General features: G+C 46.9%; 3 protein-coding genes across 3 annotated transcripts; 2 read left to right on the top strand and 1 right to left on the bottom strand.

Moving 5' to 3' along the window:
• Window positions 1-2,856: 2,856 nt before the first annotated feature.
• Window positions 2,857-7,751, top strand: LOC125522332 (signal recognition particle 9 kDa protein). The gene is made up of 4 exons (XM_048687393.1): window positions 2,857-3,098; window positions 3,194-3,262; window positions 7,189-7,282; window positions 7,375-7,751. Exons 1-4 carry the CDS (start codon window positions 3,027-3,029, stop codon window positions 7,449-7,451), a joined length of 312 nt encoding a protein of 103 aa, XP_048543350.1. The 5' UTR covers window positions 2,857-3,026; the 3' UTR covers window positions 7,452-7,751.
• A 6,080-nt stretch (window positions 7,752-13,831) lies between these two features.
• On the top strand, window positions 13,832-18,005 carry LOC125523104 (endoglucanase 17). The gene is made up of 5 exons (XM_048688154.1): window positions 13,832-14,572; window positions 14,829-15,083; window positions 16,781-16,895; window positions 17,164-17,327; window positions 17,410-18,005. The coding sequence occupies exons 1-5, from the start codon at window positions 13,949-13,951 to the stop codon at window positions 17,761-17,763; spliced, it is 1,512 nt and encodes a 503-aa protein (XP_048544111.1). The 5' UTR covers window positions 13,832-13,948; the 3' UTR covers window positions 17,764-18,005.
• A 1,106-nt stretch (window positions 18,006-19,111) lies between these two features.
• On the bottom strand, window positions 19,112-20,382 carry LOC125520846 (uncharacterized protein At3g17950-like). The gene is made up of 2 exons (XM_048685878.1): window positions 19,920-20,382; window positions 19,112-19,837 (listed from the first exon to the last, which is right to left on the bottom strand). The coding sequence occupies exons 1-2, from the start codon at window positions 20,298-20,300 to the stop codon at window positions 19,310-19,312; spliced, it is 909 nt and encodes a 302-aa protein (XP_048541835.1). The 5' UTR covers window positions 20,301-20,382; the 3' UTR covers window positions 19,112-19,309.
• Between the last annotated feature and the right edge of the window lie 3,859 nt (window positions 20,383-24,241).

Below are 24,241 nucleotides of genomic sequence, written 5' to 3'. Positions count from 1 at the left end.
TGTTGACCATGCTTCAATAAATGTTAATCAAGCATTTAAAAAAAATAAAAGTGTATGAAAAAATGTTGACCATGTATTTTAAAAACTGTAAAAATTGTATTTGAAAAATGTCAATCAAGCATTTGAAAAATATATTAAACGAAATATGTATATGGCAACCGTGTGGCAGATTGCAAAACTGCCACACGCATCCAACGCCATCAATTCTCTCCTGATTTCTTTCCTTTTTCGCACGACCTCCCGATTTCTTTCCTTTCCCTCACGTCCTCCTCCGATTTCTTTCCTTTCCCGCGCGTCCTCCCCGATTTTATTGGGCACATCCGCTCGTGCCTTCCTAATTCAGCAAAAATAATGCTTAGAATAGGATTTGATCTCTGGCCTGCAAGTAATTAACAAAGGGAGCTAACCACCTCACCTATGACACTCATTGTTGAACATTCTAAGGGAAATACTGTTTTTGACATGTTTTTGCCTTTAATATGTTAGCACTGAAAAACTTTTTTTTCAAGCATCATGGTAACTTTGATCATTGGGAATAAATTTGTTGAACCCGCCCCCCGGTAATTTCTGTAAATAGCACGATAACATTCACGCCATAGACCTGATAGTTTAGATACAAACATCGTGGTAACTTTAACCATTGGGGAAAACAAATGTGAAAAGATACCTGATAATTTATGTGTAAATAGATGGTAATATACGCAGCGCACATCTAATAACTGAGGTAGAAGCACCATGGTAACTTTGACCGTAGGGATTTTTTTTAAAAGATACTCCGGTATCTTCTGTGTAAATAGCATGATAGTATACCTCCCTCCCCTGGCATTTTTATGTGTAAATAGTATGAAAACATATGCACTGCGATAACTAAACACCATGATAAGTTTTTGACCTGTGGAGGGTGGGAGGGGGGGATTTGTCGCTGAAACATATCCCTGATAAATTTTGTGTAAATAGCATGATATTTTAAGCACTGCGGGCTTGATAGGTTACCTAGAATCACCATGATAACTTTTTGCCCCGGGAAAAAGTTGTTCAAAACATCCCCAATATTTTTTGTGTAAATAACATGATAATATAAGCACTGCATAACCGATAACTTGCAATATAAACATGATGGTAACTTTTTTACCAAAGGAAAATATATAAGTTGTTAAAAACATACACTTGCCTCGCGCGTGGGCCTCTTGGATGAACACAACACATGGCGTCCAACGGAAAAGTCACGTAATGTTTAGTGTCATGAGGGGCACACGTGCTATAGGCGTGATAAGTTACGCAAAAACATCACGATAATTTTTGATCTATGGAAAAAGCTACCGAAACACACCCAGATTTTTAGATGCAAGTACCATGATAATATACGAACCGTAGACCCGGTAACTCGTGTACAATCCCCCATGGTAACTTTGACCGGGGGGAGGTTGATGTACATATACCCTGATAACTTATGTGTAAGTACCACGGTATTTTACACATCGAAGACCGTATAACTTGTGTACAAAACGCAGTGGTAACTTTGAAAGGGTGTAGTTGTTGAAGCATAGTACCTGATACGTTCTATGTAAATAGCACGATAAGTTGTGCAACACAGGCCTGATAACTTACATATGAATATCATGGTAACTTTGTTCTGAGGAGAAATCATGTGGTAGACGTGAAGAAGTGGCAGTTTTCTCGGGGGTGAGCGCCCGAGATGTACGGAAGAAGCAGGTTTCTCAAGCGAGCCTGCGAGGTTATTTGGGAAGAGGCGAGGTCAAAAAACGAGAGATCGTATGATAGTTTAAAATGAAATAAATAGAGGTGTGGCAGTTTTGTTTATATGACACACGTGTGCCAAATATCACAGTCCTATATTAAATGTGTCTAAAAATATATTTACCATGTATTAACAAAATTAAAATTGGTATTTGAATTGTTTGAATCAAAGATTTGAAACAAATGTTAAATGGTTATAGAAAAAATGTTGATCATGTATTAAAAATATTATTCTGGTATTAGAAAAATGTTTATCAAACATTTCAAAAATGTTGATTTCATATAGAAAAATGATGACCATGTATTCAATAAATGTTAATTTTGTATTTTAAAATTATTAAATATGTATTAGAAAAATCTATTAGATATACACTAAAAACATGTATAGAAAAACAATGAAGTAGCAAGAGAGAAAAAGAAACAAAACCAATGAAAAACAATAAAAAATAAAACCAAGGAAAATGAAGGGAAAATAAACAAAATAAAAAACTAGTCGAAAACGAAAAAGAAACAAAGATAACCAAAGAAAAATTGAAGAGAAAAAAAGTAAAAATAGAGAAAAAACACAAAGAAAAACGGTGAACAAACAGGAAAAAACTGAAAAACTTGTGGAAGACCAGCTCTTTTTCTTCAACTAGATCACGACATACTAACTTAACATGAACTGCAAATCAACATGTGGTTAGATGAGACTGTGGTATCTTCAATCCATCAGAGTTTAAGTCTTGATGCTTGCATTTATTTCTGGATTTATTTTTGGATTTTCCGGCGATGCGCATTTAGTGGGAGGAGACATTCCCATCGACGATGAGGTGCCTACAGTGACTTCGTAAATTTCAAGATAATATGCCGGCTCAGTCTTTCGAAGATGCTCATAGAGATAGGGTGTGTAGGCGCGTCATAGGGATGAGTGTATGCGCTTGTATATGAGCGCTTTGCGTGTATATTGTGTTGAAAAAAAAAACTTAGCATGAACCGGACGATGACGCAGTGGCTAGCTGCAGTGCGCTGCAACTGAACGATCGGGCTTGCTATGAGCGAGATATAGCCTTGCGAAAAAGGACTGTCCGTCTGGGTCGGCCGGTTTTTTTTTTCTCGTTCCAAACACAAGCTCAGCCCTGGACCGGACCCAAGGGAAGGGAGCAGTCTAGCGAACGCAGCCCTCTTCAAAGCGCGGCAGACTCCTTCCCGCAAACCCCCAGATCCCGACGAGACCACGCCACAGCGCGGCGAAGCCCTAGCCTCCGGCCAGCGCCGCCGCCGCAGCGATGGTGTACTTCGACTCATGGGACGAGTTCGTCGACCGGTCCGTGCAGCTCTTCCGCGCCGACCCCATCACCGTACGCCGGGACCCCATCCCTCCTTCCCCGATTCCCCCCTCGTCCACCCATGCCCGCATCTCGATCTAACCCGTTATCCGTTGCCCATGTGTCAGACTCGCTATTGTATGAAGTACCGGCACTGCGACGGGAAGCTCGTGCTCAAGGTCACCGACGACCGCGAGGTACGGCGCCCAGGCTTCTTGTTGTGCCCAGATTTGGGGATTGCTTCCAAATTAATGATCAGGAAGTGTGTATTTTAGGTCCCGATCACGCGTGTCACTACGATATGCATGTTACAACTAGGAATTGAGCCGATCGAGCGTTCTTGTATTTCATGCATCGAGTGAGATGGTTCACTGTTGCTTATTGATTTGTGTGACGTAGCATATCTTGGTATAGTATCAGTGGCTCGATAAAATACTACGGTAGTTAGATATTTCAGCATTAACAGAAAACAAAACTGATCTCTGTTTTGAGCAGTTCTGATTTTACACCAATCGTGTACATTTATATTTTATCTGAAGTTTACTTTCAAGTCAAGAAAGATAGTGAGATGCTAATTACAACTAAATGTCTGCTTGATATCATAAATGCAGGAGATTTTGCGATAAGTGCCTAGCAGCCATTAGCATTAGTTCACAGGAGTTAGTAGGTACACTAGTGTGGGTGGACATGTGCGCCCTAATTGAAGCAAATCATTGCTGTGCATGAAGAAAGTACTCTTGTGCCCACTAGTAAGTTTGTTTGTTCCTGGATGAATGTGAAGCGAGGAAAATAGATAGTGCAGACTGCAGAGTACATGTTTAGTTATATGGATTTGAGCAAGTGGCATTCTGCTGACTTTATCTGAAAACCGCTTAATTTTGTATACACCATCCCTCTCCTGGCTTCATCTAGAAAACTATTTAGTTTTGTATGTATATCATCATATGTGGATTTGGTATGTGATTAGCTCAACACTGAAGGGCGATTTTGTTGAGCTCAAACTTAAATGCTTTTGTTGGGGAACCCGTAGGTAGTGCAGCCGAAACATACACTGGTAAAATACTGCAGCCTCTGGACATTCATGTCTCGAAACCGACTCATAAGTTATATCTTAGTGTACTTAAGATATACTGATATTTTTGTTAGTACTAAATTTTCACATTGACTCAATAAAGGTTTTATATGCAACGAAACTGTCCACACTTCATACTGCTGGTGCTATCTACTAGTTGCTTCAGTACTCTCCTAGTCGACATATTTGCTTTGGAATATGATGTAACCATATAGTTGTGCATCTGGAATATTTGCTTCAGTACTCTCCTAGTCGACATATTTGCTTTGGAATATGATGTAACCATATAGTTGGGCACCTGGAATATTTGCTTCAGTACTCTCCTAGTCGACATATTTGCTTTGGAATATGATGTAACCATATAGTTGTGCATCTGATTGCACCCAACGGTTCTGGAAATCATAAACATTTGTGTAGCATTTTTTCATGGTTCGACATTGCATTGCTTCAACGAGGATTTGCATATTATTTCAGTGAAGAAATCACTTCCAGATGAAATATTTGAATTTCTATAATTATATAGGCACGCAAATCAGCTTACAGCTGTACCTTTTAGCACATTCAGCATAGAGGGCCTATTGTGCTAGGAAATGCTGTAGATACCATTGGATATCACTTTCTGTGCAGAACTTAAAAAATGTGCTGTGAGGGAAATTTTGGTTTACATTACTTCCTAAGCATCGATCAAACTATCTATTCATTCTTATTTGATGAAACTGTAGTTCAATGTTTTGTCTTGTTGTGATGGATCGACTTAATTGACTTTTCTTGTAATCCTTTAAGCCATGTGGTGAATAATCGTCCAATGTACTATTATATTGTATTCATAAAATCTGGATATTTCCCCCCTTAAGTTCCATGATTTGTGTTGTTAAATGCAGTGCTTCTTTACTGGTCATCATGTCAATCCTATTATATGCATGTACCTGCCTTGAAAAAACAAAATGTGATATGCATGTATCTGCCTTTACTGTTGGGGAACCCGTAGGAGGTGCAGCCCAAACATACACTCGTAAAATACTGCAGCTTCTGGGCACACATGTCCCAAATCTGAGTCATAAGTTATATCTTAGTGTACTTAAGATATTCTGATATTTTTGGTAGAGCTAGATTTTCACGATGACTCCATAAAGCTTTTATATGCAACTACACTGTCCACACATCATACTGCTGGTGTTATCTACTAGTTGCTTCAGTACTCTCCTAGTCAACATATTTGCTTTGGAATATGATGTAACCATATAGTTGTGCATCTGATTGCACCCAACGGTTCAGGAAATCATAAATATTGGTGTAGCATTTTTTCATGGTTCGACATTGCATTGCTGCAAATGATTGAATTTGCATAATAGTTCAGTGAATAAGCACTTCCAGATGAAATATTTGAATCTCCACAGTTATATAGGCACACAAGTCAACCTACAGCTGTGCCTTTTAGTTGACAACAATAGCACATTCAGCATAGAGGGCCCATTGTGCTAGGAAATGCCGTAGATACCATTGGAAATCACCTTCTTGCGGAACTTCGAAAATGTGCCGTGAGCAAATTTTGGTTGACCTTACTTCCTAATCATCAATCAAACTATATTCATTCTTGTTTGATGAAACTGTAGCTGAATGTTTTTCTCTTCTTGTCATGGATCGTCTTAATTGACTTTTGTTGTAATCATCTGCTGGTATTATGTTATATTCGTAAAATCTATATATTTTTCCCTGTAAGTCCCATGATTTGTGTTGTTAAATGCAGTACATCTTTAACGGTCATCATGTCAATCATATTATATGCATGTATCTGCCTTGAAAAATGTGATATGCAGCTCTGCATTTCTTTATCTATCCCTTCTATGTGATTTTAATGAGAGGTCGATGTGAAGTATGACATCCAAAACCTGGATTTTAATGAGAGGTTGTCTGCATTTTGTAATCCAGATTCCTAGTCACTCGCTGATTGTGGTGGATTGGTTTTTAACTTTGCACTTGCCTATTACTTTTTCTAGATTGAAAGCCATCACTGTAAAAATGCGATGAAAAAATACTGTCGGGTTATTCTTGACTACAGTGTTACGCAGCAACATTATGTTGTACTCCCTCTGTCCCTCAATATAAGAATATCAAGGGACAGAGGCAGTATGTATTATGACTATAGAGTCTTGCAGTTGAATGAATCGGCTAGGATTTTGTATGTCACCGTGATCAATCTTCTGCGCTCACCGTAATTCTGACTGTGAAATGAAATGTGAAATAGTGGCTATATTTAAATGAATGTAAAGTCTGAAATATAATGTTTGTAATATAGTGTTGCTCTTGTTTATTTGTTCTTTTGTTAAGATTAGTACATTATCACCTATATTCGACCCAACCTGTAATTAGATAGCCACTTAAATTGTGAACCGATTTCGTTTTATGCTATACAAAGAAAACGTTAGAAAACTCAACTATTACCAATCTATTTGCTCGGTTGGCATTGTGGTGTTATAGGCTAGGTGCCAAATATGTGTGCTAGGTGCCAAATATGTGTACCAATCTAGCAACAATAGCAGTTGTCAGATGTAACGTGTACTTTTGATCCATCTTAGACTTAACCTTATTCTTTCCAGAAAGTCAAACAATACGCTTCCGTTTGTCTGTTCTCTTGCCATGCAGTTGTTAAGTTCTATAGCGAAAGCTCCCAGTTCTTTCTTTAAAATTTATTGCTTGCCCAGTGTTAGCACGAGCAGCTTGTTCCCACTGGTTTCTTCTTTTCTGGTATTTGTGATGGGGTCAGCAATGTTGTGCTATGGTGCTAAAGCACAGCATCATAATTTCATGGGTCTCTTGCCTACATTGCGGATTCCCGAATAGAGGTCTTGCTTCCTGCTTGTTTCTTATAGTTATAAGAGCGACCGTGTGCACTTTGTCTTGGTTAAACTGATAAAAGTGGAGAATTGTATGGTGTGCTGTCCTTGATCAACGCCTGACTGTTCTGATATTAATGCGGGAACTGCTTGTAGTTTAAACTTTGATTGAAGTAAAGCAACCCTGCTCTGCTGACTGTATGTGATTACTTTGCAGTGCTTGAAGTTCAAGACGGATCAAGCTCAGGACGCAAAGAAGATGGAGAAGCTCAACAACATCTTTTTCGCTCTCATGACTCGTGGACCTGATGGTATTTCCCAACGTTTCTCCTTGGTTATGGCTATTGCGTCTAAGCCTCGAATTTTTGCACTAATTTGGATCCCTGACCTTTCCATGGTGCAGCTGACATAAGCGAGGTTTCAGGGAAGGAACAAGCGGAGCAGCAGCAATCAAAGAAGGGACGGGGCAGGAGGCAGTAGTATCATGCTCTGGATTTCTTTCAGAAAGATCACAACTGGGAATGGTGGGTGGATATTTTGATCGACTCCTGTTAAGCCATGTTACAACTGTGAGTGGTGGGTGGTCTAAGAGTGGCGAGTAGTTTTCAAGACAATGTGCGACGTTGGATCCTTTTCCTGGCACAGAACCGCGAATTACACTTACCCACACAATCATGGTTGATGAGACAAATCAAATCTTTGACCGTCTGCGTGTTTTGTTGATGAATCATGGTTGACAAGACAATCAAATCATTCCCCGCCTGCGTGCTTTGGTGATGATTTTTCGTTCAGGAATATGGCAAAATGTTTTCTTGAATCCATCAATACTTATGCGTTGCGCACTGGTGTGGGATATCACACAAGGTACAACGCTGCGGATCTTGCAGTGACGGTGGGGTTGATGATGATGCAGTGATAGCAGGGCCGGTTGATGTTGCCGTGTCTGGCAGGTAAAACTGTTTGTTCGGCGCGGGGAGGGTCTGGACCATTCATGTGCTTCACTAATGGCTGGCTGGTTGGTTTGTTCCTTGTTTCTTGGATTCATTCATCGCATCAGGGGCACGAGAACGTGCCCGTCGTGCGCTTGGCGGATTCCGCCTTGAATCTTATCTTGTTATTTTGTTGCCATGTTCTGTCTTAGCCACCACCATGTTAAGTTGATTCCCATGGTCTGTTGCCGCCTATTTGGAAAGAAAAGAATGCTGCTGGTAGTGCTCTAGAATTCAGATTACTAGAGAAATGACAGGAAAGGTTTGGCAGATCCATGGAATGCATAGGATGCGAGTGATGAACATGGGAATCGGCTCAAATTTTACAGTGCTGAAAAGGGTCTTGGCGCGCAGGCTTTTATGGCCTCCGTGTGTGTGTGTTCTCCCTGACACCGCCGGTCAAACTATTGTTGCCCTGAAGGCCCGAAGGCTTTTTCAGCAGATGGAAGCTTTCTAGGAGGAGCTCTGCAGCTGCTGCCGCGCTCTTCTTTTTTTCCCGCCCAGTAGTGCCCTTGACAAGAACAAATGTTAAAGAGCGTAAGCCATTCGATTGCCCGCTGGATAAACATTGGATAAAGAAAGTGGCTCTGTTCCTTCGGTTAAATTTACACCAACACGTACAAAAAGGTTAGCCTCGGGGCTCAGTTTTTCCGTCTCCATGCTCAGTGAACGCCATGTTCCCCAGCAAACGAAAGATTCGAAAACGCAGCTGATGATAAGACCAAAACGTTTGCCCTCCTGTCAAAAAAGGGCACCGATCGATCGATTCTCCCGTCGCCTTTTTACCTCCCCGTGCCCCCTCCGTCCCGTGCATCTCCGCCCCATGCGGTGACTTTTCCGGGCGAAATCATGGCCGGACGGAGAGGCTTTTTCACCCCTGGTTTTTACCCCTTGCGGGCTTGCGGCCTGGAAAGAGAAAGGGCGGGAAGGATGCATGTCGCCTCGGTCGGCCGCGATGGTGCATGCTAGAATCCGCCATCATCACCAGCCGTCCCCGTCCGGCGGGTTCTACGGCCGGCCGTACGTACGCGGCGTCTTCAATTACGATTAGAAATGATCGTTCGTTTCTTACCGCCCATCCGTACCCATCTCTCTCTACTAGGCCGGTGGTCTGCCTGCCGCTTCCCGCTGTCCTCGCCCCGCCTCCAGGCTTTAACGGCTCGCCTATCGATGACGGCCACAGACACAGTTACTGCCGCCTGCATCAAGTGGCTGTGGACGTGGCGGCTCCCTCCATGCGTGACGGGCATAGAGTATGTGCTGCTGGTGTGGGCCGCCATCTCCTCTGCTCGTGTTACAATATTAGTACAATGTTGGTCGTTGGAAACAGAGATTTTGCAGGACAAGTTTTTATTTCTCGTAAAAGTTCAGAAAACAACGCACTAGTAGTTGTTTGGACGACCCACCCATGTGTTGATGCGTATCTACACTGCTGACAGAGTCTAAATCAAACGAGTGGTGGTACGTACACGGTAGCAGGCGCAGCCCATATTTAGAAACAAGTACTACTACACGTCTCCCGCCATTACTGCATGGTTACGGGCTTACGGCAGGGCAAGCGTATCTCCCAGTACCGCACGCCACTGCTACAGCAGCAGCAGCTACCGGCTTACCGGCGCACGAGTACACGGCAACCACCTCACCGCACGGGCAAGCAAGCAACCACGGTCCACGGGCTGATCGGCCCGGCGCCGCATGGTAGGCAGTGGTTAAGCAGCGTCGATCGGGCGCCGCCCGCGACGGCGTCCGCTAATGTCGCTACGGCCATGCGCAGGTACGTGCTCCTGTATGGACCGATATCGTCCTCTGGTAACATGCCTACCCACGCCCCCTCCTCCCATCACTTTCGATCGCCTCCGCCGATGGCACGTGAGATCGCCGGCGCCGGGGGCCCTCCCCTCCCCTCGTCCCGTCACATCCGGTTGATGCTGCCCCAGGCTAGGCTCCGGGCCAGTGCTGCTTTCGGCTCTGCCCGTGCTACGCCCCGTCCATGCACCGGCCGGCGGCGTTTGGTTGCTTGCTTCGCGGCAGCGATGGAGTTCACGACGAGTACGACTGCACGGAAAGAAGGCATTTAAAAAATATCTATTCATAATATCGAAGATGAAATGCGGATGCAAGGCGCGATCAACTCGAGGAATCGAGGATGCACACAGCCAAATGAAACAAGAACATAAGAGTAGAACAAGATCTAAGGCACGCAGTAACCAACAGCAGCATCAACCACTATTGTGACAACACATATTTGCAAGAAGGTTGTTCAAAAGCAACGCCTTTAGAAAGACGAGGACACGCAAGTGTCATCCTTGCCGGATTCAGATTCAGTCAAAGACTAAATCCCGAGCTTTCACCCTAAGAGCAGAACGAAGCAAAATTTCATGTAATGCCTTCAACAAGATAATAATGTCGAAACACCGCCATTGTCAGGTATGACTGCCACCAAAACGAGCCCACGATGTGTTGCCGCATCCGCTTGACCACTACCTTCATTCCTTCTATCCTTGACAATGCCGACGAGACCACTCTAGGAACGAGAATGTGCATCTCATGTGCAAGGACCATGAAACATGACATCTCAAAATGTCTTCAGCTAGAATGTTGGGGTTAACAACCACTGCTCATGCACACAATTGATCAACGCAGCCAAAAGTTGTACTCGTATGAGCTTGATGACAGACAACGATGCGATTGTCAGGCACTGTCGAAGTTAAGGGCCAATCCGGCAGACTCATGTCGTCCTAGCCATCAGCTGATGGCGAACTTGGGAAAATGAATCCCTTCAGTTGTCCAGCTGCACCTGTGGCTGCGCACAACCCTGATATGCAATATCCTGTCTTAAATCAGGGCATAGTCGAACCGCAGGTGACTGCCGCTGCCGTGGATGACATCTCCGTCTTCGATTCTTTAACCACCACCGCACATATCGTCGCGGCCACCATTGCCTGGATCCATAGGCGGGTGTCAGGCTGCTCTCGCAGCCGTCGCAGCCAAGCCACCACCAAAAAGATCCGGGGCTATCGTGACGATTCCCAGCTCCGCCAAACGCAAGGTCATCTAGGGCCGCACCCCACTCTAGGCCAGAGGTCCCATCGGCGGAAGAGGATGAGAGCCCGCCACCGCCGTCCACCGGTATTTCCTCTAGCGGCCGTGGGCGTCTATTCGTTCCCATTATCTCAATATATAACATTAATCCATATCAAATATGACATTGCATGCTCTAAAATACCCAGAGTGGTTGTTTTATTGTTTGGTTTAACTGGACGTCGGTCGTCTTAATTTTGAAATTGGGTCAGTCAATTCGGTGGAGCAGGAAGCAAACGACGGCGCGCGGCACCGAAACCACCAACGGCGGAGCCGGGGCGAGCGAAGTTAGACCGGGGATGAGAGCAGCCTCATCCAGGAATGACCCACAACTCGTGGATGCGAGTAAGAAAGTTGACCATTCAGTTTTGGAGGGGAGAGGGTGCAGGACTCGCCGGATGTGACATTCCATCTTAACATGAATGATAGACTACTCATATCAATAAGATGCACCTTCTTTTTCAGGAGCCCATCCAAAAGAAACCTCAAAGTTAAGCGTGCCTGGCTTGGAGCAATTTGATGGTGGGTGACCGATGAGGACAAAGTGCACAAGAAAAACTAATGTTGATCTATGAGGGCAGTATAGATCCTAAGTAGTTGCACAGTGGTGGGCGGCGATGAGGGAAGGATGGGACGGTGAGGCTGGTGGTTTGGCCGATGGTCCATGGGTCGTTTGCGGAAGAAGATGAACATGAGGGCAAGAGGTTGAAGAAGACTATATGGCCATTTGTTTTACATCACACGACTAGAAACAAATTGACCGACCCAAATTATTTTTTCAGTCGACTTACCCCTAGCCAGTTTATTACTCTTCCTTTCCTGAAACTCAAACAACCTACTAGGCTACTAAAAGGCTAATCCAGACGAAGAAGATAGCGAGAAAACGACTCCTCAAGCAGTCTTTGTGCGAGCCGTATGCGGTGAGAGTCGCATGTACGGTAAGGAGGGGGTTCGCGTCTATACGTGTAGTGTGGTGGTTGTGCCCTCCTCTTCCCCCTTATTTACCCCCTTGTGGAGCTTTGGAAAGGAGAGAATTTGGGAACCGTAGAGATGAGGATAGATCTACCGGAGAGGGGGAACAAGGGGCAGGGTCGGTCAAATCGTCTGCAGGTACATAAACTGCTTGAATCGAAGCTTGAGTCCAGAAGGGAAGCGACTGATTTCCAATTCTTCTTTGCTAGCGCTTGACTCCTGTGGAATTCCATTAACAAGCTTAAAAGAAAGCGACTAAACACTTAAACAATTGGATCCAGTAGGGTTCAATAGAGGTATGGGGTCAGCTAAAGGCGGAGCCGGGCGGGATATGGTATTCCGCTTTGCCTATCTTGATGTGGAATCTATCGTTGAGCACCCATGAATGATTAGGTCCTTTCAATAGACTTTCCGTAGCTATAATTCGATAGACTTTCCGTAGCTCAGTACTGCTGATCGTTGACGCCCGCAACTGTACTTACGGCTGTAGCGCAACGGCTTTCGCGCTCATCCCTTGCTTCAAAACTACAGGTTTTAGCCCTCCGTTTGCTGGTCGCCAAAGACGAGCTTGAACCCATGCTTGCTCAAACCATCTGTTTTCTCTTCTAACGAGCATGGCTTCCCTCACAATTTCTTTTGGGTCTGAAGAATGAACTTAGAGCTGCGGTGGAAGTGCAGGTGCCTAACTCAATTAGTGAAGCTGCATCTTTTGCTCAATCTCCCTCCGTCCCAAAATAATTGTTATGCATAGCAACTTAGCCAACCTCATCGAAATGACTAGTTTATTAATTCTTATGCATACGAACTTAGCCAATCTCATAAAAAATGACCTTTGCTTTTGTTTCTTTTCACAATCGGATCATAATGCCGAGGAATTACATCCCACATTTTTCCCTAGATGTATCGTGGCGTTTCATATATAGAAAGAAGGCACCAAGTATTTGCTACTCCTCTATAAAGAAATATAAGAGCATTTAGATCATTAAAATAGTGATCTAAACGCTCTTATATTTGTTGACGAAGGGAGTAGTAACTAGTAAACAATAGAATATCAATATTTCTACACTTAGCTAATACTCCCTCTATAAAAAATATAAGAGTCAGCATTTAGATCACTAGTTTAGCGATCTAAACGCTCATTTATTTCTTTACGGAGGAAGTACTATGTAAAATACTTCTACTAACTAGTCCAACCTCTTAAAATTCACCAGGGCGATCAAGAGCATCCCATATACCGTCTTCCCTGAGCGCACGCGTTATCATATAAAGACATTTCATGTGAAATTCTGTAACACTTGCAATGACTATTTTGGATACTCTATTTTCTGTCCAACCAATATTTCTTCCGAATATCGGTTACGACAATGTTGGTCATGAAACTAATTTGTTGCCCGGTACTTCATCTCTGATAGGTTTAAATTTTGCTTTATTGTTTCTTTGCGTCCAAAATGTTGCAAGGTTGTGAACCAATGATTGTACGTGAATACAGGTATTAGGGACAGCCGTCGAGATTCCGAGAAAAGTTATATCGACCGGTCCCAAGACAGGCATTTCTGAGGGTTTGGTACGCCACTTTCGTGCTCCCAAATGGCAATAGTCCTTCGTTGGCACCCACGGCAACGACGTCCACAAGGACCAGTTCCACCGAAGCGGCCGTCGACCTCGCCCCGGGCGCCGCAACGCTGCCACGCGCACGTGTCGCGCGGCCACTGGCTCCGTCCCCAGCATCCCATTCCCTCTCTGGCTCAGCCTCACATGGAGATGGAGCCTCGCCTCACATGCCATTAAACTTGGCCACCCCAGCCGGCGTCCTCCCCCTATTAAATCCTCGGCCTCGCCACTCCACTGCAGCAGCAGCAGCAGTCCAGCGCCCGAACCGCCGCACACACACAGCGCCAACCAACTAAACCGCCACCCATCCACGCCGGAGAAGCAATGGCGTCGCCGGCGAAGGCAATGGGTGCGGCCGCGGCCGCGGCAATGCTGCTGCTCCTGTCGACGGCGGCCGTGGCCCAGGCCCAGCACAACTACGGCGACGCGCTCCACAAGAGCATCCTCTTCTTCGAGGGCCAGCGGTCCGGGCGCCTCCCGCCGGACCAGCGCGTCCGCTGGCGCCGCGACTCGGCCCTCAACGACGGCGCCGCCGCCGGGGTGGACCTGACGGGCGGGTACTACGACGCGGGCGACAACGTCAAGTTCGGGTTCCCGATGGCGTTCACCACGACGCTCATGTCGTGGGGGCTCATCGACTTCGGCAAGAACTTCGGGTCGCACGGCGGGGAGGCCCGGGCGGCGGTGCGGTGGGCGACGGACTACCTGATGAAGGCGACGGCGACGCCCAACACGGTGTACGTGCAGGTGGGCGACGCCTTCCGCGACCACTCGTGCTGGGAGCGGCCCGAGGACATGGACACCCCGCGCACCGTCTACAAGGTGGACCCCCAGCACCCGGGCTCCGACGTCGCCGCCGAGACCGCCGCCGCCCTCGCCGCCGGCTCCATCGTCTTCCGCGACGCCGACCCCGCCTACTCCAAGCGCCTGCTCGACCGCGCCATCTCCGTAAGACAGCCGCTCCACTCACCCCCCGTTCTCCGTTCGCTGGCTCGTAAATAAAGCGCATTAAAGCCGGCCGATTATTATGACCCTGCCACGTCGCTGCAGACGTACCCCTACCATTTCCCGTCGCTCGCCGTTGGTCTTCTTGGTGATAGCTTTGGTCACAGTAGATAGATGTTGCACGCGTTTTTTCCATTAGTGGCAGCAGGCCAAGCAGATGGGCTGAGTGAGTTTTCATTTTTTGGGTTGCGATGAGCAGGTGTTTGAGTTCGCGGACAAGTACCGCGGGGCGTACAGCAGCAGCCTGTACTCGGCGGTGTGCCCGTGCTACTGCGACTACGACGGCTACCAGGACGAGCTGCTGTGGGGGGCGGCGTGGCTGCACAAGGCGTCGCGCCAGCGGGTGTACCGCGACTACATCAAGAAGAACGAGGTGGCGCTCGGCGCCAGCGACTCCATCAACGAGTTCGGCTGGGACAACAAGCACGCCGGCATCAACATCCTCATCTCCAAGGTAGTATCCTCATTTCTAGAGTAGTAGTAGATTACATGCATGTTCCTGTTGACTAGAGTAGGGTAGCACTCTACTACCACTTGGTGTAACACAGACTACACAGTAGGCGGAGTACTTGACTTGGACTGCATTGCTATACCGGCCTATTGTATAGGGCGTGAAGTGTAGCCAGGTACTCTAGGGCAGTGCGTCGACGCAGGGATGCCTGGCCCTGTTTTGGCCGCTTCTCGTGTGTCATTGCGTGATTCTGCCCTGCTCGTTTTGCGTACACACAAGAGCGAGAGCAACGACGACGCTAGTCTCTGGTTGCCCTGCGGCGCGCACATGCGCCCGGCTGCTTGCCGCCCTTTTTGTTACCACTGCAGAGGAGCTCCGTGTGCTAGGAGAGGGCAGGGCGCTCTGCTCGCGTAGCAAAGCGAGGTCATGCATGGGCTGGAAGGCCGGCGGGGAACCTTTGCACGCGGGCTCTGCGCTTTTGCTCGGCCAGACAGACAGACATGTGGGGGCTGGGTGTGCTAGGCCGGGCCCAAAAGCAAAATTTAAAGGATGAGGAAAAAGGTCGGCTCGATATCATGTTTACTAGTGCGTAGAGCCTATGCTTGCAAAGCGCTGCGTTTCACGTCTCCATCATCTTCGCCGGATATTCCTTTGAACGTGCACGCCATGGTGGGTGCATTCGCTTGTCTGGATTAACTAGCTGTCAGAGGAACAATTGTCCCAAGGCCAGGATAGCAAAACTTAGTAGATCGTGTGGCGTACATTTGTTGGGTGATTAGGCAATGAGATCGGACATGTGTTCGGGCTGAGCATATGCCTTTGTTCTCCCCATTGTAGTATCTTATGATGCATCAATGCGACTACTTGTTTGGCGCATCAGCATGTGAGAGCTGACACGATTCTGGCCCGACTAATCACTTTGTGGCGTTCATGTGGCACTCCACATGGACGTGGCCGTATGACCTGTGATGCCTACTCACACCGTGGCAGAGTGTACTCATCACATATTCACATGCCTGGCTATATAGATTGGCGCAGCATGTGTACATTACTGGGCCCGTGCCCCATTGGAGCGTATCCTAGATTCGCACAGCACGTTGCCGGGCCTTGGTTGGGGCCAGATTCTATCTGGATAGGTTAATCAAACTCCTCAACAATGTTACTCTATATTTTTATCTGTAGTACGGGCAGTGATGATAGGCTGGTTAGTGGATGAAAGCAGGCAGGCGAGCATGTTTGTCTCTCAGTAGTCGTCAGTAGCAACACTGGCCCGGCCCGCCCCGGTCTGGTCTACCCATGGGGTCGGGTGCCCCGCTGTAAAAACAGGCGAGCAGGGTGGGTCCGGCAGCGCGCTGTGGGCGACTTTTCAGTGGTGTGCTCACGGGTCTCGATCGTAGCGCGATATGCCTGCCAGAACCACTGTCATTTTTCACTTATCATATCATATTAGTACTGAAGGGGGTGTTTGGTTCCAGGGACTTTTTTGTGTTGGGACTAGAAAAAGTTCCTAGCAAATTAAACAGGGTGGGACTTTTTTAAGACTTTTTGCTAAAAATCCTTAGAAGCACCTCCTTGAGAGTCTTTTTCAAAAAATCCCAGTAACTGAAAAAAGTCCTAAGACTAAAGAACCAAAACACCACCAAAGTGTTGGGTTGATTAGTGTGGTCGCTGATGGTGGGATCTGCTGTGCTGTGCCGCAGGAGGTGCTGATGGGCAAGGACTCCTTCTTCAAGTCGTTCCGGGTGAACGCCGACAACTTCATCTGCACCCTCCTCCCCGGCATCTCCAACCACCCCCAGATCGAGTACTCCCCAGGTCAGCCACCCATTGCCAATCTATTATACTCTCTCCGTTTCTAAATACTTGTTTTTTTAGACATTTTAAATGACTACTACATACAAATGTATGTAGACATATTTTAAAGCGTAGTTTCACTTATTTTGTTCCGTATGTAGTCACTTGTTGAAATGTCTAGAAAGACAAGTATTTAGTAACGGAGGGAGTACAATTTAGCTTGGTGTATCATGCAGTCCAGCGTGTGCATAAACATTTCTGAACTTGACCTTGTGAAATACGGACGCAGGTGGGCTGCTGTTCAAGGTGGGCAACAGCAACATGCAGCACGTGACGTCGCTGTCGTTCCTCCTGCTCGCCTACGCCAACTACGCCAGCCACGCCAACGCGCGGGTGCCGTGCGGCGGCTCCTCCGCCTCGCCGGTCGTGCTCCGCCGCGTCGCCAAGCGCCAGGTCCGTCGCCGCCGAACCCGCCGCCGTGCTTCCCGCGCCCGAAACGCGCCGCGAAAACTAACCTCCTGTTTTGCTCTGGCAGGTGGACTACATCCTGGGCGACAACCCGCTGCGCATGTCGTACATGGTGGGGTACGGGGAGCGGTTCCCGCGGCGCATCCACCACCGCGGGAGCTCGCTGCCGTCGGTGTCGGCCCACCCGGCCCGGATCGGATGCAAGGCCGGCGCGGCCTACTACGGGAGCAGCGCGCCCAACCCGAACCTGCTGGTGGGCGCCGTGGTGGGCGGGCCCAGCAACACCAGCGACAACTTCCCCGACGCGCGGGCCGTCTTCCAGCAGTCCGAGCCCACCACCTACATCAACGCCCCGCTGCTGGGCCTCCTCGCCTACTTCTCCGCCCACCCCAACCTGCCCCAGTCCGATGGCACCGACTGAAGAGATATTGGTGGAAGTGGGCTCTTTAGCTGTGGTGGGCCGAAGAAGGAAGCCTGGTTGGCGGTCCTTGTTTTGTATGGGCTGCAGTGGGCTGATTCGTCCTGTTGCCTAGCTGCCCCTGTATTATTATTTCTACTTCTACGTGTAAAACGGATGCCGCTCCTTTCCTGTAAAAAATGGCAGGAAAAGGATCGGTCGTGCCAAGACAAGCAATCTATATCTATCTACTACGTATTATATCATCATCATCGTCCTATTGTCAAAAAATATACTATCTATATCATCATCATCATCATCGTCCTAGGTTTAGCATCGCATCAACTCCTCTGCCATCTAAATGGCCGCCTTCTTCCGGTTGAGAGGTCAATGTCATCGCTTCATGGTAAAACAACCAATCCCAAGAAATTTGCCCACACACAACGATGGAATACTCCAAGGTCAACCCCCCTTAATAAAATACTTTGATGCAACATTGCTTAGAGAACACAACTCCCTTTTCCTTTTTGGTATGATGAATCATGAAGCCAAAGAAGAATCGGCGCGCGGGAGCTCTACTTGAACATCATTCATTCCAAGCTTTGAACTGCCAGAGCGGCCATCCAATTTAAGCTTGAGGTTGAACTTACACAGGTGTGACCTGGTCCGCTAGTGGACATGTCATGTGCCGCAGTGCAGGTGCCGCGTCTTTTTCTGCCCTTTGGGCCCTTGCTGGAATCTGAAGCTTTGCTTCACACCGGAAGCAACTCCGGATACATCTCCTCCTCCTCATCATCATTCGGCTGCCGCGTGGGGGCAGCAGAGCAGGCATGGCCACGGATCGCCGCTAACCTGATCCCGAGAGCGACCGACGAAGATGAACCCATGCGGCGGATCGCGTCGGCCGCCGTGCAAAGGTTCGTCCGATGGCGTCGGGGTTTCGTGTCTGCTCTCGGCGGTCAGCTCTCAGCTGGCACTCGAATCGCCGGGCGACGTGGCGTATCTTCCGTCCGTGCGATGGGATCGGGCCGCGGGCAGTGCACGGACAGGAGAGAAAATGCCACGGCGCCGCGCCTGTACTGGCGATACACTTACTGCCGCGAATCCGCGTTGCATGCATGCACGGCGGCCGCGAATGGTACATACAGACTAATACTACAAGCGACTTTACTTTGCCCACTGCAGCTTTGCGTAAAATTCTCTTATTACTTTTGGTATTTACACAAGTACGTACATAAGATAAAAACTGACGGGTGTAACAGAGAACATGAGCAAAGAGAACATAGCTTTGTCACTTTTGTTGCACCGCCTCCGATTCTTTTCGATAGTAAAGTAGAGCAAAAAGAGAAGAAGTGAAGCATCAGACGAAGAATTTTTGTACTGGGCCAGAGGGGGAGCGCCGAACAACGACAATTATTATTATTTAATAACGAGGGAAGGAGAAATGAAGCGGCAGAGGGAATCCGTTCCGTGGGGTGAAGAAAAGAATCATGCTGCATTCAGTCCGCTCTCACGTACGCGGCGTAAACGCCCCTCGGGAGGGGTGTTAATTGCGGGGTGCTGCCCCTGCCTACCCCGCGCCGCCGCTGCAGATGCCGGTGAGCAGCACCGGGAGCCTGGCCAGCGACGAGGACGTGGACGAGCCCTCCGCGGCCCGCTGCAGCCGCCACCTCCCGCGCTCCTCCGGCGGCGCGGCGCGCGGCTGCGGCGGGCGCACCCTCCCGTCCTCGAACAGCGGCGTCGCCGCCACCGATGGCGCCTCCGGCTCCTGCGGGCCGCCGCCGCCGCCGCCGCACAGGAAGTCGGCGCCGGCGTGCTGCCGCTCCATGTCCAGGAACTCGCCCAGCCTCGTCGGCGGCCCGCTGGCGTCGTCGCGGCACAGCCGCCACCAGCTCCCGCCCCGCCGCCGCCTCCTCCGTCGCCACCCGCCCGCGCGCCGCCCGTCTCGCTCCTCCGTTGCCGCACGCGTCGGCCTCTCGCTCTCCTGCCCCGGCGCCGCCCGAGTCAGCCGCCGCTGGACACCGGCGCCGCCGAACGTCGACACGCCCATCAGCGTCCCCAGCGTCGTGCTCCGGTCAGGGAAGAAAGACCCCGTCGACTGCCAACAGACCAGAACCAACAACTCCGTCAGCGCATGCAAATGGAACTAACCGCGCCCAGCCAAGAAATTCGATAACTACCTCGGTGTCGAGGTCGGAGGACGATGGCGAGGAGTCGCCGGAGGGGGAGTACGGCACCATGTCGTCGTCGAGGTCCATTGCTCGCTCCGGCGGCAAGGGGACGGAAGGGGCGAGAGGCGAGGGGCGGTGGTGATGCGGGGACGATGAAGACGAAGGGTTTATAAGCAGTTGTGCGTGGTGCTCGGCCGGGGGCAGTTGATCGGGGTTGGGGGTGTGTGGGCGTGCCGTGACGGCGACGTGGTTACGGAGTAAGGACCCAGTGCCGGTGCGGTGGTGGCTCCCTGCACTTGTCGGCGTTGGGTAACTTCTATGACTCCACAGCGCAAGTGCACGACTGCACTGTGCGCCCATATGCTGCATCAAGCCTAGGAGCATGTACATTATGCAGCCCGTGATCGATCGATGCTCCCTTGGAACATTTGGATCTCTTCTTCCATATAGGAAGGGATCTCGTGTCACTAAACCACCAGCCACTACAAAGTGTAAATTTTGCATAAAGTTCATGTAAAATTTGCACCAAGTTTCCAGCATTTCAAATGGGCGATGGGTCTACAAATTCATCTGAATATGGCTGTGGTTGACTGATAAGTGACATGAGAATGTTCGGTTTGACTAGTCGCTCTAGCAGTGCAATTACGCCACTATTGGGACAACAACTAGGTTTTGAACAGATGAACAATGCGTTGAACTGAATGTACTGTTTGTGCACTGTGAGATGCTCCATTTCCAACTTTGCCGTAGGCTGGAAAAGGCAGAAGCTAGCCCTGATGATTCGAGTTTAGTCCTGCTTTTCGTGATCGGTCATTGTCTAGTTGTCTCTTCTTTAGCGAAGATTAGCAATGTCGAGGCTCTGGATCCAATCAGCCGATTGATTGACCCGGAATGAATTTCGGTGTTGGATTTTTCAGCTCCAATCGGATTGTCCCCATGCCCCACAAAAATGTGCCCTTCTGCCCATATCCATGTCCCTATCCTATTGTTCACCGGCTGCGTGGCGAATCTAGCTTTGTTTCCTCATGAATTGAACTAGTACATACTAGCAGGCGGAAGGCGCGGCGGCACGCCATGCTTGCATGTACTCCCTCCGTTCTAAAATAGATAACCCAACTTTGTATTAAAGTTAGTACAAAGTTGGGTCATCTATTTTGGAACGGAGGGAGTATGTCGTTTTCTATTTTAACATGAGAGAAGGAATGACAATGAGTTTGAGATGCAATGATTTATTTAGAGGACGCCTTTTCATATATACTGTAATTCTTAGATTACTGCCTATCACTATTACATTTGACTGTAGAAGATAAACTATGAAGCGATATGCCACAACGTTCACATGTCTCCTTTATCTGCATATTTGGATGCTCGTACAACTTCCCAATGATCAGGGAAAGACAGAACCACTTCTTCCTCGCTCATCGTGTGGATGATTAGCTGAACCTTTGTCTCAAATCTTTGGTTTATGGCAGTTATTATTGCTTTAGGAGGTTGCTTGGATATGAGAGAGAATGAGAGAGAGAGAGAGGTTGAACAATGAATGGATAGAGCCACATGGCACACAGTCTTGTGTGAAGCCGTGGAGGTTGCGTGACTATCAGAGAGAGTTGAACAATGAATGGATAGTGCCACATGACACACACTCTTGTGTGGAGCTGTGCATCATCCATGAACACATCTTTGAAAACAATGTTGCCCGGATTAATTGTAGCACTGTATATAGGGAAATTCAATCAATAGTGAGTGTTTCAGTAATGCAAGTAGTTTAAAGGAAACTTTAGTATTGATTAGGCAAGTGGCCTAATTTATGATCTAAACTTCAATAAAACTTGATTTAAAAGTTGTTCATATAGTTCTATATGCCTTTTTCTATCACAACATGGCAAAATTTAGAATAATCAACGGAAAGAATCATTTTAAATTGGGGAAAGTTAAATTTGGTGTTCAGAACTTGAATATTCAGGAGAGGATTATGTTGAGTTGAAAATAATTCATTGCACCATACATGGATTGCATTAGGCCATAATTTGTTGTGTATTTAGGCCTACCCCACTGGGCCACAGCAAACTAAGTGAGTTTAATAGTGTATGCTAGGCTGAACATGCAGAAAACTTTAGCATTTACGAAGAGATGGCTTAATTCAAGATATACACCAATATAAAAATTAATATAAGATTTGCCAATTTTGTAACGTATTTCTATTTAAAATTTTCCAAAGGATTGAGCAGCTGAGAGGCTGTATATCTTAGTGATCGTCTTGACGTCTCTGTTGATTGGCCTTTAAGTGCGGAGAAAAGATAAAAATAGTGTTTATCAGAATAGAAACAAAGGAGGAACTATGGAGAAAAGTGCAAAGAAGGAGTGACTATTAGCAGGCATAGAAAAGAAGATTTATTTGTTAATGATCTACTACTTTGTCGTATATGCTATTCAAAAAACTTAGTAAGTTTGAACTGGAACATAGATCTTTGCAGGTCTGTATAGAAATTGATATATACGAATTTCTGCAGGAACATTCAGGTCATAATTTTCTCAGCTTTGTATAGAAACTGGAAAACTCTTACCTAAGAGTTATATGGCCACCTTTGATACTGCACAACCAACATCTGTTAATTGCTAAATTACTCAAGGCAATTGTACAATATGTATTCAACGTAACATTCCTGCAAATAAAATTAACACTTCCTAAATGTGTGTTCCATGTACATAGTTGTTGTCTAAAATCATGTTGTATAGTTAGAGATATGGATGGAAATCCCATGTACCATGGATAAATACATTAGAAGTCCTTGCAGATATTTTAGACCTAAGATAAACAAACACCATGTTTGTAGTTAACTATGCTTGGATTAAAATTTTGTGACATACAAAAATAGTCGCCATGGTTAGACTTGAATTGCGAACATATCTAGCTACTGCAGTGCAAACAGATAACACCATTGAGGGAAGTTGACCACGAATAGAGTTTTCCACCTGGATGCCTAGATAATTGAGGGGCCAAGATCGCAAATATAAGATGGCAGAAATGAACCTTTTCCAATGAAGGGGGGAGAGGGAAGCGAGGAAGAGGAGACAGAGAGGTGTTCGCCGGCGACCGGTAGCTGCCGACATGGCCGGTCCCGAGCGCATCCATGGCGCATACACGAAGGTGGGTGAGGCATGCTCGGTCCTCTCCTGATGGTGGTAGTGCGTGCGAGTCGAGAGGGAGAGAGAAGGCTGGGTCGAGGGAGGCCCGGGGTCGGGGAAGGCTGCACATGAGAGGTGGAAGAGAAAAGTGGGAGGAGGAGGTGGTGGTGCAGGAGGAGGAGGAGGAAGAGGAGGAGGAGGAGGGGGGGATGAGATAGTGTGAGGAGGAAAGGGGTGGAAACCCTAAAGTTAAAAATGGAAATATTTTTGAAAATTTGGAATTGTAAACTTCTTTGATTTTCAAACATATTTCAAATGAAGGTAACAATTTTTTAGTATTTATTTTGGAATCGATGAACCAAATTTAGAAACATGAGCATTTTTTAAAAAATAAACAAATTCTAAAAAGTGTGTATCTTATAAATTTCTAAACATTTGTTGAAAAAGGAAAATAAACTTGCAAAAGAAAAATAAAAAAGAAAAGAAAAGAAACACAAAAGGAACGGAGTGAAATATCTATCGTCCGCTTACCAAGTGGTGGAAAAAGATCAAAACGGTCTCAAAACACAAAAACTAGTGAAGAACCAAGTAAAACCCTAGTACACTTGTTAGGCCAGGAGAGCCATCATTCACAACGACAAATGCACGGAAGGGCTCCTACCTTAGCCACTTTATATATAGTATTTTACTCCCCCTCCCCACCTCACCAACTACATACTGTCTCGATTTTATAGATGCAAGGGTACCTTTTTTTAGTATTTTCAAATTTAAATGACTTGATTTTTTCAAAGTTATGGAAATGGAGATTATATGGACCAGACCAGTGTTCACATTAGCATTCTCATTAATGGTTTTTCTACGTGGTCCGAAGTTGGAGGAAGAGATGAAGTGTCAACTAGCTAGCAGAGAAGTAGTGGAGGAGGACAACATTTGTTTAAGATGGGGCGGAGTCTTGAGCAACGATTTTATTGATGCGTAACCAAGAGAGTCAATCCACACTAATAACACACACTAGTATTTTTTATGTGATTCTCAAATGAATAATCAAATACAATGAAAATGTTGACATATTTCAATAGAAAAACAACCTAAAGCATACCGATAATGATGTTTTCTATGGTGTCTAGAAGATTTAGGCAATGACAGTGCCATAGCCTCCTTCTAAAAATCTTCCTTAGTTTTACCAAGATCAAGACTTTGAAGAC

The sequence above is a fragment of the Triticum urartu genome, chromosome 7, assembly GCF_003073215.2.
Source record: "Triticum urartu cultivar G1812 chromosome 7, Tu2.1, whole genome shotgun sequence".
NCBI classification, from domain to species: Eukaryota; Viridiplantae; Streptophyta; class Magnoliopsida; order Poales; family Poaceae; genus Triticum; species Triticum urartu.
The sequence above is the reverse complement of the archived record's forward strand: the minus strand, read 5'-3'. Positions and strand labels throughout refer to the sequence as shown.